The 19316-nt window shown below is 38.8% G+C and overlaps 1 protein-coding gene across 3 annotated transcripts; it reads right to left on the reverse strand.

The window, feature by feature from the left end:
* Nucleotides 1-931: 931 nt before the first annotated feature.
* LOC117301660 (tyrosine kinase receptor Cad96Ca-like) lies at nucleotides 932-18990 on the reverse strand. Of its 3 annotated transcripts, none has more exons than XM_033785684.1 (13): nucleotides 18732-18990; nucleotides 15384-15500; nucleotides 14477-14590; nucleotides 14038-14184; nucleotides 12962-13119; nucleotides 9458-9641; nucleotides 8927-9037; nucleotides 7865-8055; nucleotides 6273-6395; nucleotides 5692-5803; nucleotides 4424-4520; nucleotides 3036-3135; nucleotides 932-2108 (listed from the first exon to the last, which is right to left on the reverse strand). In XM_033785684.1, exons 1-13 carry the CDS (start codon nucleotides 18784-18786, stop codon nucleotides 2025-2027), a joined length of 1593 nt encoding a protein of 530 aa, XP_033641575.1. In that variant the 5' UTR covers nucleotides 18787-18990; the 3' UTR covers nucleotides 932-2024. The 3 variants fall into 3 exon arrangements, with proteins under 3 accessions (XP_033641575.1, XP_033641576.1, XP_033641577.1); XM_033785685.1 differs by lacking the exon at nucleotides 18732-18990 and adding an exon at nucleotides 15684-15763; XM_033785686.1 differs by lacking the exon at nucleotides 14477-14590.
* Between the last annotated feature and the right edge of the window lie 326 nt (nucleotides 18991-19316).

Below are 19316 nucleotides of genomic sequence, written 5' to 3' on the forward strand. Positions count from 1 at the left end.
TAAAACCTTGTGATAAACAGCTCCCTCTGAAGTGGTGTAGTTTTTGAGAAATCAAGCATCTGAAAGCACACAACTTTGTGTGACAAGCGTGTTTTTCTTTCAAAGTTATCTCGCAACTTCGACGACCAATTGAGCTCAGATTTCCTCAAGTTTGCAATTTTATGCATACATTATGTTGAGATACACCAAGTGAGGAGACTGGTCTTTGACAATAATTGTAATATAACCAATAGTGTCCAGTGTATTTAATAGATGGATTGCACATGACGTCATTGGCCACATCTTTGGATAAAAATGTGTACGCATGAAAGGTTGAGGTTTGTGAACAGCGAGTACACACGTGCACTAACTTTCCATTGTTTATCATCAAATATGGCGGTCGATGATGACGCCTTGTGCAATCCATCTATCCCCACCTCAATTGGTGTGTTAATGTGACGTCATGACATTTTGACATTTATAGTGACTCACTCAGGAGCTGTGCCGTAAACCGGCATATTGTGGACGATTCTGGTATGATCTTTAGTGGTTATTAAAAGTGATAAAAAAAAGTAAAAAAAAAAAAACAACCCTAATTTGCACAACAGTTATTGGCATACTCCTGCTTGCAATGTCACTCGTGATTTTTGCCCGCTTTGGGGGTGAAAAAATCATCGAAGCTAAATGAATGATCATGTATTTCCACTTCACTGCTTAAATGTTACACTTTATAGTTACCTTGCTCATGTTTGTTGTGTTGTCATTTCAGTCTTCGAGAAAGATATTCACTGCATGGATGCAGGGTCGAAGTGTCAGGTCATTTGCTATGGGAGCATTTCTCACTATAGGTCCTTTGAGTCTGCAGCTAACTCTATTTTCTCAAAATCTGTATAACAGAAGACCTTACAATTAACAATTGACTCCGAAAGAAGTTCGCAAATGTATTCCTGTATACAATTGATATTTTATTTTATATGCTTCTATATGTGCATAGTATTTAAAAAGATCACAGAAATTATTTGAGGCTTCAGAACGAAACGGTAGGTGGCAGCAGACAGACCAGAACCTTTGAGCTACGTCGCTCAGAGCACGCGCGCCATTCTAAGGCCCCTTGTCCAAAACTACGGCTTCGGCTCCAGTTTCAGCTCAGTCTATATAGCTTTGCCCCGCAGTTGTTTTGACAATGCCTTGCGTGTACGCGCTCAGTGCTTCAGACGAGAGGACGGAGACTGAAGCCGAATCCAAAGCCGAAGCCATGGATTCAAAGAAAGGGCCTAAGAGAAATGGCAGTTCGTCTAGTCTGCCGCCACCTAGCGTCACTGGAAGTCTTGTTAAAGATTAATCTAGAAAGTAAACACGATCCCATACAATTGTTTTACATTTAATACAATGAGATAATATCAAAAATAATTATGTACAAAACATCATGAGCTGTGCTAATTGATATTCACGACGCTACACTAAAAACTAAAAAATGGGACAGTTCCACTTTAACTAGTGACAACAACTAACTGAACATCTTGTAAAAATAGGAAACTTAAATTTTCTTTTAAAACCAGAAATTATATTTTAAATACATATTTCAGCACTTTAAAATTCAATTTAAAATTATTTGATGTAAAAGATTACTTTTATAATTATATGCACTTGACACCTTTTGCTATTGTCAAAGACCAGTAATCTCCCCAGTATGTTGAAAACCAACATATCGCTAAAATAACAAATCCGTAAAAATGTTGACTCAATTGGTTGTCATGGAAACTACAAGAGAAAAACAAAAGACAAATTAAAACGCCCTTGACGTTGCACTAATGTGCGTTGAGATTCCAGAATAAAACGCTTCAGGCTTGAAGCCGTTTTCAGATACAAATATTTTACTTCAGAGGGTGCCGTTTCTCACAATGTTGTATACTATCAACAGCTGTCCATTGTCGTTGCCAACTTAGTGTTTACGCTAACAATTATTTTATGTAATAACCAAGTCCACTCTCGTCCCCTAGATGTTGGGTATATGCTTTATACAGACTGTAAACATAAAGTTGAATTTATTCTGATTCTGAGCTGCTTTGCTGATCAGGTTCGAGGTAGACGTAATCATCTTTGTTGAGACTCGCCATCTCCAGATATCCCTGGAAAAAAAACACAAATGAAAACACTTACTTTGCAAATATTCTGAAAGATAATGTTTAATGAGAATGTTGGTGAATGGGATTCTTTGGAACGCTAGGTGGCAGCAAACTTATATTTATAGTCTGGAAAACATTCAAATGAAAGCAGACTAGAGGCTGAAACAAATTAAAATTTACGTTTTGTAAAAAATGCTACTCTTTACATGTAGTGTTGATCACAAGAGGAACAAATAAAAGAATGTTGGTGAACTTTGGAACGCTTGGTGGCAGCAGACTTACCAGAAACTTTCCATTGTGTACTGTAGATCTGAGCATGTGCACATTCCTGACAACACGTAGGTTTTTAGCCCACCTTGTTGAGCTCTAATTATGGCCCTCTTTAAACATCGGTGAACTGCAGCCTAATTATTTACATGGACGGTTAGTCTACTGCCACGTACCTAGCGTCCTAAAAGTCCCCATTGGGCAATATTTATGCATCAGCCAGCCCACCCCCTTACAGTGGAAAAGGGACTTTTTGTATTAAAGTCAGTGGACACTATTGGTAATTACTCAAAATAATTATCATCAAAACAACCTTACTTGGTAATGAGTAATGGGGAGAGGTTGATTGTATAAAACATTGTGAGAAACGGCTCCCTCTGAAGTATTGTAGTTTTCAAGAAAGAAGTAATTTTCCACGAATTTGATTTCGAGACCTCAGATTTTGAATTTGAGGTCTCGAAATCAAGCATCTGCTGAAACCACACAACTTTGTGCGACAAGGGTGTTTTTCTTTCATGTTTATCTCGCAACTTCGACAACCAATTGAACTCAAATTTTCACAGGTTTGTTATTTTATGCATAATATGTTGAGATACACCAAGTGAAAAGACTGGTCTTTGACAATAACCAAATAGTGTCCAGTGTCTTTAATATAATACAAACCGTTGCATCTGTCAGTAGTATATCTAGCTTGGAGTGCAGCTTCGTGAAGTCCGGTCGCTCGCTGGATTTCTCCTTCCAACAATCCATCATTATTTTGTATCTGGCAAAACAATTACAAAATACATACAAGTGACTCTCTTCCACTCACGGATAATTGCATCAAATAATGATATTAAATATCTTATGCAGAATCTGTCAACAAGAGGCGCCAAAGGCACTTCACACAAAAAATAACATTAAGAAAATGCACAATGTATGACTAAAACAACAGAACTTATGTTACGTAGAAGCAAAAATAACAACGGGATAATGTCAATAACACAAATCGATAACGAAAATCAAAACAGACATCCGGCAACAAATTATTGTCTGAGGTGATGTTTGACAGCTGCACCCACGTCCTCAGCAGACCAATCAAATCACTGGTTCTGAAAAGCAAGTCTTTGCAGAGTGTCATGGCCGAGTGGTATAGAGCATCAAATTCAAGTTCTGGTGCTATTAAGTAACCATGGCAGAGTGTGGGTTCGACACCTGTGTCATTAAAGTCACCTGGAAATAGAATTTTCTTTTCTTTCAAACATAAGGGTATATGCTTACGAACAATAAAACAATTTTTTTTAGTAATTGTTTGTCACGATTTATATGTTTAAAAAATATATAAAGTTGTTTGGGGGCTGACTCCGCTTACCCCTTTTGTGACGTCAATCGAGGCAGACTTTGCCTGCAATGCGTATAGTAAACACACGTGCAAAGTACATGTACGTCCAAGTCGTGAGTTGGTACGTTTCAAAAAGTGTTTTTCTGCATTCAGCAGCAATACACCTGGTCGGCATTGCCGGAAGAAAACAAAACAAATATTTTTTTGAAACGTACAAACTCACGACTTGGTCCGTACATGTACTTTGCAATTGTGTTTACTCTACGCATTACAGGCAAAGTCTGCCTCGATTGACGTCACGAACAGTGCCCTCTCGGCGGGTCGGGGTCTACTCTTAAATTTGTAAATAACATAAGAACTGATTTTTTTAAACCTTAGTTAACTGTTTATTCACATTCCACTCATCAAAACACATATATTAGTGACAAAAGCTTTATTTTGAAAAAATACCACTTCCAGGTGACTTTAAGCAAGATACTTTACTATAATTGCTTCTCTTCACCCATGGGTAAATGGGTACCTGCGAGGGTAGAGGTTGATATTGTGAATGAAAAAGCCACAAGCGCCTTATTGGCAGCTCAGGTCTGTATACTCCCCAGGGAGCTGAGAAACATTAAAAAGGGATGTTATTGGCCATTGATACGGTTATTGTGAAATTCACTATAATATAAGAATTTGTTATTGTATCAGTCTAGGGGTGTATAAAATAGACATTGAGGAGCAATCTTACATATCATCACCGCAGTGTAATGGCTTCGGTAGTCTGTAGCCTTTCTGGAGTTCAGTAATCACCTTCTGGGAAGACATGCCAGGGTAGGGATGCGATCCTTATACAAAAAAAAAAAAGCATAGAACATGGAAACAACTAGCGTTTTGTCAAGGCCTTTGTGTGGCTTGAAGAGCCGCGATCCCAAGCGACTCGAAAGAGAGACCACGCACGCGAGTGGCAAAGTCTTTCCGCTGTTTACGCTACAAATGCCTTGACCAAAAATGCTATAAAGCTCATGGGAAAGTTTCAAATAAAAAAAAAAGTGTGGCATAGACACATGGCAATTGGTGACATCATCGTCGGTTGACTTACAACAAAGTATATAGACGATGTGACCTCTGACGTCACACGAAAACCATAACATGATTCGCGCGCATACCGCCGTGCAAAACCTTTGTGTTTTGGCAGCCAGCTAGAAAGTGTACGCAATCTTAGTATGACTACGCAACTCAGTGCCCGGCGAAACATGACGTATGCAGTGTTTTGTCAACAGAGGGCGGTTTGAATGTAAACATAGGTCACATCGTCTATACACACGGTGTTCCCGCAAACTGAGTATACATTGACGAAGTATGTCTGGGTTTTGTTGTTGTTTTTTTTCCCCAGCAATATTTATTTAAATGCTGTCATTCAATACAATAATGCACATTATGTCGAATGTTAAAGGAACACGTTGCCTTGGATCGGACGAGTTGGTCTATAAAAAGCGTCTGTAACCGTTTTTTTTATAAAATGCACATGGTTGGAAAGATGTTTTAAAAGTAGAATACAATGACCCACACAAACATGCCTCGAAATTGCGTGGTTTTCGTTGTACCTCGTCGACTAACACTGTCGGCCATTTATGGGAGTCAAATTTTTGACTCCCACAAATGGCCGACCGTGTTAGTTCGCACAGTAAAAGAAAAACCACGCAGTTTTGAGGCAATTCTGTGTGGATCATTGTATTATACTTTTAAAATATCTTTCCAACCATGTGCATTTTATAAAAAACGGTTACAAACGCTTTTTATAGACCAACTCGTCCGATCCAAGGCAACGTGTTCCTTTCAGTACAACATTAGTGTGGTATGATAGGTAGACACTAATTCAATACTAAGCAGCAACTTAGTAACAACACTTCAGGTATACGGTTACTTGTGAGATGCTTTTGTTCCCTACAGACACACATTTAGTACAACCATGGTACAACCAATATTGGTATACAGGGTTCTGTGACTATCGCTTACCTAGGGTTACAAGTTCCCATAGCAGAACGCCGAACGACCATACGTCACTCTTTGATGTATACATGTTATTGATCAGTGACTCGGGAGCCATCCACCGAACTGGTACCCGTCCCTAGATAGTTATAATTAGACCAAGTTAGTAAATCAAATAATGTAATGTGTAATAACTAACAGCTGTTTTCCTGTTTTATTCATTTTATTTTCCTTCGAGAAAGACTCTGCTAGGGTCAAAACGTCAGGCCATTAACCATTTTTTGCATTGATATATTAATTTACACTTCCAATGATGAGGATGAAAGAAAACATCTTAAAATAATTAGGTCTGAAATGTCATAAATGGTGGGAAATAATTAAACTAATTTCCCGTTTGAAATTTATCGCTCAGTGAGCTTTGTATTCATTCTTATTTTTAATCAAAGTCATGCAATATGTGTTATCGGTGTATTATTATTTCTGTGACCCAGATGGCCGATCGATCTCAAATTTCTACAGGTTTGTCAGTTATTGTATATGGTTGATTACATAACGTGCTTACACAGCCAGAAACAATTCTGATGTTTCCTTGATAGTTGTTATCTTACCCGTGATTGCATTTCGTATTGGTTTTTCTCAGCTATATCCCGAGCCAAGCCGAAGTCCGCCACCTTGCACACTAGGCCGTCTCCTAGGAGAATGTTACGGGTGGCTAAATCGCGATGAATGCACTGGAAATAAAGTACGGGACATTTTGTTATAATAAAGGCTGTGAGCAAACCAAATGGCGACAATTGCCCAAGATCGTCATAGTTGGAGGAAACTTGTAGTCACCTTTTTGAAGACGAAGGATGCTGATAATGTTTTTGGCCCAATGACCTGGGCTCTATCAAATGTAAAGCGCATTGAGACATTTATTGTAAAATGCGATATATAAGAACTTGTTGAAACACTGCAAACAACTGGGGTGTAAAAATTAGCATATTAGATGCGCGCGTCGTGCTCTGTCGTTTTGGGGTTTGGATTTTTTGTTAAGCCAACATTAAGTTCATACTCTTCTCAAAATATTATATAATGAACAAAATAGTATACTTTCATACTGAACATCCTTTTCCCTCACCACTTTACTCCTATTGGTTAACTGACACCAATTGTTTCTGAAATAGAAACTTTGATTGGCTTTAATTTTCCCGCTTTTTTTCTGGATCATTCCCTTAATCCATCCATTTTTAATAAATGGAAATGTATTTGTTTGTACTTGTCTCTGAAAAAGGTCCGGTTTAGATCGAAGGCTAAGGCCATTTATATAACACCCAAGCAGATCCTTGCCATTTGATTGGAGGATTGTCCGTCACGTGATAGCAAATAAAAGTACCATTGCACGCTGAGTCACTCGCCGTGCTTTTTCGTTCCATCCGAAAAGTACCATTGCACGCTGGCACGCTGCCAGCGTGCAATGGTACTTTTCGGATGGAACGAAAAAGCTGAGTAAAAACATCACTGCGTGCGCGTGTCTTTGGTAACGCAGCAGGTGTTACTGCAAGAAGGCATAGTAAAATTACTAGCATTCGGCTTCTACAGTTGAAATTGTTTGTTTTGAAAGTTGTTTCTTTCAATCAAAATGACAAAGTTCTACTTGGATGTTATATAAAACAAATAATGAATGTTTTTCATTCGTGCAATGGTGCGAATATGTTCATTCGTTGAAAGCTGGAATGTTCCATTCAACTCGGCTCCGCCTCGTTGAATAGAACATTCCATCTTTCAACTCATGAACATATTCGCACCATTGCACTCATAAACATTCATTATGTGCATACTATTACCCTACTCATTATGTACATGTATATACAAAATAGTACAGGTAGGTTTCATCGTTTGAAATGAGTTATATAAACACATAGTTGTGGACCCTTCTCGAGTGAATTCTGACCAAGACTGTTAGCGTACTCTCTAAATGTAAAGGAGTGAAAACTCTCTTGTCCGAGTGGTGTCATTTTCCCTCTTTTGAGAGTGAAAGTCAAATCTGTATCACTCTTTTGGGGTTAAATTGGAACGAACTTCACTCTAAATCGAGTTGAAAGCACCCGACTTTCACTCTTAAAAGAGTTGTCTGCCATGGCGGCTCTTTGCAAGAGTGGTATGGCGGACAAACGAGTGTTTTTTTCATTTTGTTTGTATTAAGAGAGTATAGACCTACCTGTTTGGACGCCAAGTACTCCATACCACGTGTTACCTGACAGGCGAAGGTTAAGATCTCCGTAGGGGTGAGGTTATCTTTATTGAACTCGGCCTTATTCTGGTAAGCAGCCTCGGAACCAGTCCTGATGTGCCTCAGGTAGGTCTGCATGTTGCCGTGTGGAACGTACTCCAGTAGAATGTAAGATGGTTCTGGAAATATACATCAAAAATACAGATGTGTCAAACGGGGCACTTATTACATGCATTTTGTGGCATATAGCACCGAGTTGAAGCTCTGGTGTTTCAGATCAGCAGAGTGTGGGTTCGAGACCGTGTCTTGACACTTGTTGTTCTCTTAAGCAAGGCACTTAACAGGAATTATATTAACTTATTTAGTTCTTGGGAAAAATGTAGGATAATCCATCAAGTGCAAGGGTTGAACTACTTGTACACATGGTGTAGGCTCTAATTTCAGGCTATTTAATAATAAACAAAATCAGATTTTTCAAATGGCAAAAAAAAATCGGAGAACAAACTATAGTGTATAGGATAAGGAAGAATATCACACACGACTTAACCATTATTACTGCTTCCTTCGGGAGGGACATAAAGCCGGAGGTGCGTGTATTGTAAAAACAAAAAATTACACAAAAGACCAAAGTCCCCACTGTTCTATTAAAGAGAAAGGGCTCGCCCTGTGTCTGGCAGTGCATTTACCTCTGAAGGCTGAACTTGGCAAAAAAAGGAAAGGTAAAAGGAAACATTGTGTTTTTTACAGTGGGATTTCACTGGGTTTAAAACTTGTAACGTTTTACCTTTTTTTAAAGACTTTATCTATTGGAAAGTGAGCCCCACTTTCCAAGTTCATCACAAAACTGAAATTTACTTTATCTTGAAATCGAGTCCAGGGGTGCAGTTCACTGAGAGTTAAGACTAGTCTTATCTCGAGTTAGGATAAGTTACTCGTTTTAACTCAGGACTCGCCACACGTTTTTAATATCTCCTTCAGAACTAGTCCTAAGTTAGGACTAGTCCTAACTCTTTGTGAAGTCGAGTCCTAGTCGAAATTGATAGTACCTACCTCTCTCTGTACAGCAGCCTAACATTGAGACGACATTAGGGTGTGGCTCCAGCGACATGTACAGATCCAGCTCTTTCTTGAAGTCACTTTTGTCCGTTGGCGTAGCTGTATCTATTAACAACACGAAGGAAATAAAAATTAAAGCACACAATGTGTGACATACACAATGTATGACATGAAAAAAAAAAGGTAAAAAAAAACAAAAAAAAAAACAGGACTTATTTTTTCGGGAAAGAATCAGCATTTTTTGTCACCACAGAAAAGTCTGATTCAGAAAATAAGTCTGAAATGTTGCATCCTTTGTATACTTCACTGAGACAACGAAGGCGCGTGCCTCCATAACTACATTGGTGCCCTTGAAATGCTCCAGTAGAAACTTAACATATCGAATAACAATAATGGATGCTAATAATCATTTCGCAAATAGGAACCAGACTATTTTGTTCTTCCAGCCTCGATTTGGTAACATTGATAGATGGTAGAAATTCAAGACGGCTGCACCATGAAAGGTCTATGAAAGAGCGAACTTACCTTTCAGCATCTTCACGGCTACAGTAGTATTAACTCCCCTTTGTACCAATCCTTCAGCTTCGGCTTTGTAGACCACAGCAAAAGACCCACTACCTATGATCCCAAAGAGGTGTAACATGTCCCGGGGAAACTCGGACTTGTTACCGGTTGGTGGTGGGTTTATATACGTGTTTGCCTGGCGATGCTGAAAAGCGCAAAGACACCCATACTTAATTAATAGGTGGAAAAGTTTCCGTTTTCACGCCATCACATTTTCATTCGATATGAAATATTATAGTATCTAATTTACCTCTTACTCAATGACATATCCTATTTTTGTAAAAATTAGTGAAAAGGGGGTGGCGAGGTGCGGAAAATTATCCAAATAGGTTTGCGGTAACACCATGATGAACACTATGATTATTAATTGGAGACAAGAAACTAATATCGTCTGCTTGTCGTATTCTTTCCCGCCATTTTAAAACCAAACACCAACACCTTAGAAGAACATTATTAGTATAAGTGTTATAATTGTTTCATCGGCCAATATACAAGACAATAACGTTCACAAAAATACAGTATATACTTCAAGTAAACAGATTTAGGAAAACTGGTATATACACTATGAATAATTGCAAATGTTCGCTGACGAAGGCAGCACACAACTCGTTCCACTCTGAATTGTTGGCAAACAATGTCAACGTTTGCGAAGGTGGAACGCACCCCGGGTATATTAATGTCCCTCCAACCTCGATTTGGATTACGATGATTCTGTCATGAGAATGGACTTCACGGGATGTCGTCTTCCGGTATGACGTCACCACGTCGTCATCTTTAAAACCGATGACGAATCAAATAGAAAACACACACGCGCTGCACACAGGCTGGTTCAATGAGCGACCTTCTCTTAAGCCTGAACATCTCACGTCACACTATTCAGCCCATGTACATAATAATTACTTTTGAGATTCGCAGTTAAAACCAACGTACATGTGTGTATACATGTAATAAAGCCAACACCCGTCGTTATCCTTAGGGGAATAGTCTACTTTCTTTTAACCTCTAGCCGAGGGCGCCCTACTTAAGTGACGTCATGATCAACAGAACTTAACTATACTATCTATCTAGCCCATGTCGCTCCACTGCAGAAGGAATTAGGCCTCTTCATCATCATTCCACCTCGATCTTTCCTGTGCTTGGAGACAAGAAACTAATATCGTCTGCTTGTCGTATTCTTTCCCGCCATTTTAAAACCAAACACCAACACCTTAGAAGAACATTATTAGTATAAGTGTTATAATTGTTTCATCGGCCAATATACAAGACAATAACGTTCACAAAAATACAGTATATACTTCAAGTAAACAGATTTAGGAAAACTGGTATATACACTATGAATAATTGCAAATGTTCGCTGACGAAGGCAGCACACAACTCGTTCCACTCTGAATTGTTGGCAAACAATGTCAACGTTTGCGAAGGTGGAACGCACCCCGGGTATATTAATGTCCCTCCAACCTCGATTTGGATTACGATGATTCTGTCATGAGAATGGACTTCACGGGATGTCGTCTTCCGGTATGACGTCACCACGTCGTCATCTTTAAAACCGATGACGAATCAAATAGAAAACACACACGCGCTGCACACAGGCTGGTTCAATGAGCGACCTTCTCTTAAGCCTGAACATCTCACGTCACACTATTCAGCCCATGTACATAATAATTACTTTTGAGATTCGCAGTTAAAACCAACGTACATGTGTGTATACATGTAATAAAGCCAACACCCGTCGTTATCCTTAGGGGAATAGTCTACTTTCTTTTAACCTCTAGCCGAGGGCGCCCTACTTAAGTGACGTCATGATCAACAGAACTTAACTATACTATCTATCTAGCCCATGTCGCTCCACTGCAGAAGGAATTAGGCCTCTTCATCATCATTCCACCTCGATCTTTCCTGTGCTTGTCGCAACCATGTAACGGTTCCGAATTCTCTGATGTCGTCCATCCAACGCCTGCTTGGTCTGCCTCTTCGTCTCGTATGTGTTCTTGGGGTCCATTTCGTAACACAATGTGTCCATCTGTTGTCATGGCGCCTTGCAAGGTGGCCTGCCCACCTCCATTTCTTTGTTTTTCCTGTATGATGTCCCTGGCATTTGTTTTATTTCGTACATCCTCATTTCTGACCCTGTCCTTTCTTGTAACTCCTACCATGATCCCCAACAGGTCTATATACAGTTTCGATTTCAGTTTTATCCATTGCAAATTTTATTTATTTTATCTATTTATTCTATATCCAAAAGCGGATAACCGCCATTTACAGGTATCATTTAAAAACAACACAGATTATAAAACTAACGCAAATATTATTGAAAATTACAATAACTTCTGTGACGTCACTCTATAATTGATGAAAGTGTAAATCTTTTTTGCGATTCTATACACTAAACTGTAGATTCGTTACAAACTAAAAAGTAGGATTTGAAACTTTGCATGGTGGAAATACGATATGGAAAGGTTTGCGGTAACACCAGGTAATGACCAATGAGTCGGGGTGGTTCCGAAACTAAGAACCATTGGTTTCAACTCTAAAAAGTAATAGTTCAACTTGAATTGACTTTTTCCAAATTGAAAGATAACATTTTGTGCAAAACACAGCTAAAAACATGATAGACTATTATTTAATTTGAAAAAACATTTTCAAGTTGATTATTGAATTAATTTAATAATAATGATAATAAAAATAATATTTATTCGGGCAAACACATTTACAAGCACATGTGCACACATTAAATATATTTCAAGGCAGTGGACACTATTGGTAATTACTCTAAATAACTATCATCCTAAAACCTTTCTTGGCTACGAGATAATGGGGAGAGGTTGATAGTATTAAACATTGTGATACACAGCTCCCTCTGAAGTGACGTAAATTTCGAGAAAGATGTAATTTTCCACGAATTTGATTTCGAGACCTCAAGTTTAGAATTTGAGGTCTCGCAATCAAGCATCAGAAAGCACACAACTCGTGTGACAATGGTGTTTTTTTCTTTCATTATTATCTCGCAACTTCGAGGACCGATTGAGCTCAAATTTTCACAGGTTAGTTACTTTATGCATATGTTGAGATACACCAACTGTGAAGACTAATCTTTGACAATGACCAATAGTGTCCACTGTCTTTAAGAAAACAAAGTAAAACAACAGTGGGATGCCCAGGAGAGCATAAAAGTAAAAAAAAATACATAAACTATCGCCAAAGGCGTATGTCTCCTAAACCCCCAAAATACATTAAGGCAAGAGAGGGCATGTAACAAAGGCAAAGTAGATAATACAAATCACTGAGCAACCAAGCATAGATATACACAGATATACACATTTTAAAGGAGATCCGTTAAAAAGCAAGTCTATATACATGAAGGTGGTTCTTGAGCTTACAATAAGCATTCCGGTAAGGGGGGGGGGGGGGCACATGTGAAATTGTAAAAAAAAAAAAAAAAAGGAAATCCTCCAAAGACCTTACCTTTTGTGATTCCATCTCGCGTCCGTTCTCGGCTTGCTGCGGTGTGCCATTGCGACTAGCCCGAGACCGTCTCGCGTAGCAGACGAGGGCTATAGCTATAAGCAACAGCAGCAACACCACACCGGCAGAAACGGCTATGGCGATTATAGTGGTATTGTCTGCTTTGCCAAAGAAAAAATGTAACAAATTTCATAAAGTCATTTACGGTTTTTGAACACAGATATAGGTGCTGATTTGCCTTGATTTTAACGATACAATAGGTGATTTGGGGATAAGAGTTTGTAACATTGCTTAGGCCAATGGGGGACTTTTGACTCAATTGGTTATCCAAACGTGGATGTATTTACAAAGCAAACTCCCACAAATGACGTCAGCGGCATTGTCCTTTGACGCCCGCTCTCAGCGGCAGAAGTGTTTTTAGTTTTTCAAAAAACCTTTAGGTAGGGGCCTGATTTTTTAATCGATAATTACGAAAAGTTCGGAAGTGTACACATATCAAAATTACATTAAAATGGTGAACAAGTGCATTATAAACAAGTAAAAATACCATTTCTGTTGAAAACATTCCGCTCATGTAGCTGTATATACATAAAATAACAAACCTGTGAAAATTTGATCTCAATCGGTCGTCGAAGTTGCGAGATAGTAATGAAAGAAAAAACACCCTTGTCACACGAAGTTGTGTGCTTGTGTGGTCTCGAAATCGAATTCGTGGAAAAATACTTCTTTCTCAAAAACTATGTCACTTCAGAGGGAGCCGTTTCTCACAATGTTTTTTTACCATCAACCTCTCCCCAGTACTCATCCCAAGTAAAGTTTTATGCTAACAATTATTTTGCTCGTTACACTTTCGTATTATACTACTGTACAGTGAAGTTGGTGCCTTCTATGCAGGTAAGATTTGAGTTATGAAGCTTTGACAATTTTCCGCCCCAGAAACGGGCCCTAATATGTAGGACTCCGTATATGTGTACAGCAGAGAGGAAGGGTCCTTTATAGGGCTATTAATACCGAACGTGTCTTTTTCTTTTCAGAGTCGGGCACTCTGATATGTTTTTATAGTCCTCATCACTTACCCGTACTGCTCGTCGGACTGCCGTTCTGACAGTTTTTTCCACTGAAACCCGCATCACATTGGCAGTTGTAGTCGTTGTTTTGCTCTGGTGTACACATACCTCTGTCCATACAGGGATTGGATTGGCATGGTGATGATGCTCGCTGTTCTGTATGGATACAAACATGAAACAGTCGCTTTGAGGACATTTACTCTTCCTCCTATACGCTAAGCGAAAAATGGGTGGGGCACTAGTTACACCAATGCAAACTTGATGGAGTTTATGGTTCCAGATTCTCCCATAAGCAACATTTTGTCCATGTCTTTCCTGGGAAGCTTATCAAACGCATCCAGCGTCTTACAATTTGTAAGAAAATACACTCTTGTTACAATTTAGCAAGGGACCCTTGCGAAACTGCTCTCATGTGAAAGGGTTGTTTGGACGTCTAAACCAATCTTACCGTCGCACACCGTCCCAGTCCAGTTCATTGTGCACTCACAGTCGAACCCTGAGTTTGATGCCACGCATGTTCCACCGTTTTTGCAAGGGTTTGATGAGCAAACTTCAGTAGTTTCTGTACATTAATGTTAATCATTATGGATCAAGGAGCCAGTGTTAATAAGCCATGCATGATTTGTCTTTCTAAACAGTCAGCCATTTTAATTTTATTCCCCTAATGACAAGTTTGTGTGAGCAAAAAATGTTTAGCGTCCTGCCTTTTTGAAAAAGGGAAGAAGTGCATTTTTATATTTTAGTTTAGAACTTCACATAGAGCCAAATAAAAACAAAATTTTTAGCGTCCTGCCTTTTTGGATAAAAGGAAGGAAAATGGCATTTATGTCTTTTAATTATTTTTTTTACTTAGATCGTTTAAATGTGTCCTTTTTTCCCACAAGAGAAAAAAGGGAAGGCAGACTCCAACAAAGAAAGCTGGCGGGAACGCTAAACATGTTTCTTTTTTAGTTTGCCTAAAGCTGTATTTAGTTTTGTTAGCGAAACAAAGCAATATCCGGGAACCTGTCGAAAGATATTTGCTGGTAACCCTTTTCTGCTAAGCAAGTTAGATGTTATGCAATTCAATTAGTAAGTTTTGAGACTAAGAGTTGGCACTTAGATCGTTCAAATGTGTTTTTTTTCTCAAAAGATCACAAAGAAGGTATAGCCTCTGTAAAGAAAGCTGGTGGGGACGCTATACATGTTTCTTTGTTAGTTGGCCTAAAACTGTAATACTCGGTTAGCAAATAAATCAACATCTAGCAGGGACCTGTCGAAAGCAATGTATTATTTGCTTCCAACCCATTTCTGCTAAAGCAAGTTAGATGTTATGCAATTAAAATTGCAAGTTTTGAGACTAAATGTGTACTCACCACATGTCATACCAGTCCAGCCTGAGGTGCACATACACGTAAAGTCATTTTCATTATTTGTACTCGAACATGTTCCTCCATTTCTACATGGGTTACTCGGCGTGCACATTGCAGCCACTGTCAAATAAACGTAATTAAGGTGTACGTTAATGACAATAGAAAATAGAATTAGCAGTTGCAAAAATGCTTATCAACACTACATGGACCTATATATGTTGCTATCTATAGACGCAAAAAAAAAGAAATGAATGGACTGACGTGAGCCAGCTATCGAAACGTACCATGTATAATGTTTCTAACCTTTATACTTTTCATCAAAGGTGATTATTTTGCATGTCTAGCGATGTTCCCCACAAGCCTTAGTTTGTTCACGGAGGAATAAATGAGAGGTTCCTCCATGGTTTGTTGTTGTGGGGGGAGGGGGGCTAACCCAGCTTTCACAGACTGGCACCAAAATCCCTGCGCGCCCGAGTCATCGTAATACACCAGCGCGTGTTTGTACAAGAATGGCGTCATCAAGTGTTGTTATTCTTAACTTGGTCGCATGGGCGTTTGCTAACAAAGGTTTGACGGGTGAGTAACACTCTAAAGAGATATGACAAAACCTGGCCCCTGTAAAATTATGATTTCGTTTTTATAAACCTCCAGGTATTCAATTGTGGGATTGGCCAAGGCCACCATGTTAACATGCCGTTTGGAATAAGTAAACGGGTGCAAGTCACGGAAGCCAGATGGAGAATAGGTGAACAGTCGAATCTAATAAGTTCGTTGTAAATATTGTGTGACACCATTACCACGACTGTGGTAGCACAAGGGTGTGTACAGCATATAAGGTTGGATGTACATATTTGGACATTTTAAGTTTAGATTAAAACGCTACAGTTTTAGGAAACGGGTAACAACAATAACATTGTTCTTTATCATGCACGTCCGATCTCTGGCCGCATCATTCGCAGACGGCGGATCGGACACCCGTCCTCAGAAATCTGGGAAACGGCCCGTGCCTGAATCTGTTCTCACTCTCTAAAAACTCTCGGGTCAGAGTTACCCGGATTTGGGTCCCAGGCGGCCAGACCCATTTCTGGGTCTGTCTGACCCGGAATCCGTGTCAATGTGTCCCGGAATTCGTGTCATTGTGACGTAGAAGTTTGGCTAAAAGCGGGCATTTTGACTCGGATTCCGGGTCACATTGACACGGATTCCGGGTCAAACTGACCAAGTTATGGGTCTGACCACTGGGACCCTATGGGTCTGATCCCCCTGGGACAAATCTCGGCCAATTTTTACCCGGAAGTCTTTAGAGTGCACATTTAAATATGTATAGGTGAACAAATTATCCAAACCCAATTCGAAGAAAATTTCTTTCTCAAAATAGTTTATACTGCGACAACTAGAAGTACGTTTTTACGGTCATGAAGTTTTTGCGTTTTCACCAATCTATGACCCTATATAGGCATACGCCTTTAAAACTTGACCTTGCAGTATACAAGTAATTTTGTCAGGTCTAACATTGTTGAATTATTTTAACTTACAGAAAAAAATATAATTAGAATGTGCTCATCCAGCAAATCGCATTCACGACCTCAATATACATAGGGAATAAATTTAATCGGGTTAATTGAACATTAATTTTATTAGCTTTTATCTGACAGTTGGATATTAAAAATAATCCATCATTAATCCGATGATCTCATTAAATAAATATTACACTATGTTTGGGAATATCGTACAATCTGAAGTGTGTTTCATTATTGTATTTAGAAAGAAAAATATTGAACAATAGGTTCAGATAAAACTCAAATATTTTCCAAAACATTTTAAAGGAAATGCATGTATACATTTTTTGTAAAGTTAGGGTACATGTATCTCCAAACCTGCACGGTACAACCGTATTTCTAACGCGGCACTGCGCATAACTTTAATCGTAATGGAATAATTGCACAATTTACAATCAACTTAAAGGCGTTGGACACTATTGGTAATTACTCAAAATAATTGTCAGCATAAAACCTTACTTGTTAACGAGTAATTGAGAGCTGTTTATAACATAAAACATTGTGAGAAACGGCTCCCTCTGAACTAACGTAGTTTCGAGAAAGAAGTAACTGTCCACGAATTTGATTTCGAGACCTCAGAATTAGATTTTGAGTTCTCGAAATCAAGCATCTGAAAGCACAACTTCGTGTGACAAGGGTGTTTTTTCTTTCATTATTATCTCGCAACTTCGACGAACACTTGAGCTCAAATTTCACAGGTTTGTTATTTCATGCAATGTTGAGATACACCAAGTGAGAAGACTGGTCTGACAAAATTACCAATAGTGTCCAGTGTCTTTAAAGGTAGTTCATGAACACCACATAAAACCTCGATAGTGAGAATTGCGAATGTAACTTTAATGCTAATGGAACATTTTGCATCATTTCTTGAAAGTTTATCTCCACTAAAAATGTATGCCAAGGTAAATTTGACCTACATCATTTTATTTTATTAGTGTACTTTTTTTAAATTATTAATATTTAGCATGTTGCATTGTGTGTTATGATGGGAGTGGAGTGCACCCCTATATACTCTATAAACCAAGGTCTTCCGGGTTGAGTTGTATTGATTACATACAATGCATTACGGTATCACATTGTCATCGAAGATTACGGAAATAGTGTTCTTTTGAAACAAGATTAGGCCTACAGATCGGAGAGAAAATAACGGCAGTACATAATTACCATATACGTACAACAGGCATGGGTATATGTGTGAATTCAAGTTCCCAAACAAAGAGTCAGGGAATCACAATATCTTTCGAAAGAACGTACAAATCGTCCCTGCAGAAAGTTCGGGCTCTTTGGATCTTATTATGTGGTGTCAGAGACGTAGTTTTGTTTACACTCTTTGCTCTATCTCCATACACAATGTATGGAATGACTTCCCCTTTAAAGCCATTATACACTTTCGGCACAGAAACAAAACAAAAGTTCACAGATTTACAAATAACTTTCTGCATCAGCAGCTCTATGAAATTAGGTCCCGGATTCCACAGACATCATCTCACGAACAATAAGACCTTTAAAGGAGTCGTAAGACCACCCTGACTTGTTCTATGGTAAGACCACCGTGCACACACACTCTTCTCGTTTGGATCTAATGAGCGTTGGAGAATATCCTATCCAGATCCAAAATTTCACATACAAATTATTACTTGTTATTTTATGCATGTTGGGGTACACAAAGTGAGAATACTGGTCAAATTGACAACATTACCAAACGTGTCCAGTGCATCTGTAAATATAAACCATTATTTTGTTAAGTCAGTTTTTGGTTGGAAGTTGGCAGTATTTTATTCTATTTTCTTACCATAATAAATTGCTATCAGCAGTAGAAAGCATCGTAAGGATAACACGTCGATCATCGCGAATGTTGAACCACCTTGCAACCGCTTCCGCTGTGCATCAATACACGATTATTTTCAAAAAGTAATATTCCTCTTTCCCAATCCTCTTCATACGATAAATTATACAGCTGCTATATCAGAATGAAGAATGACATGTTAAACAACGGTTAAACCAGCATTCCACGTAGAATGAACATAATAATGGGTGCACTTACAACCGGCCCCAATAGGTACCACTATGAAAAAGTGCATGCAGACAAAAGCCAGTGGAGACGGTTACGCCTGAATAAACCGATCCCTCTGGCTGGACAACAGACGTAGAGAATAAGTTTTCTTTACCCTTATGAATAATTCATATTTTTCTAGGTGTGTTCAGTGACGCAATATTGGTATAAGCCAGCCCTGTAGTTCCCATGATAGGGATTATAACGGAGATCAATTAGAGGAAACCATATTATATTCCCAGTTTGAAGTCATGAATGAATGCAGCACAAAGTAAGGTCGGTCATAAAAAAAAAGAATCAGTTTGTAAGACACTGCTTTAGAAT

Source organism: Asterias rubens, chromosome 17, assembly GCF_902459465.1.
Source record: "Asterias rubens chromosome 17, eAstRub1.3, whole genome shotgun sequence".
In the NCBI taxonomy this organism is placed as follows: Eukaryota; Metazoa; Echinodermata; class Asteroidea; order Forcipulatida; family Asteriidae; genus Asterias; species Asterias rubens.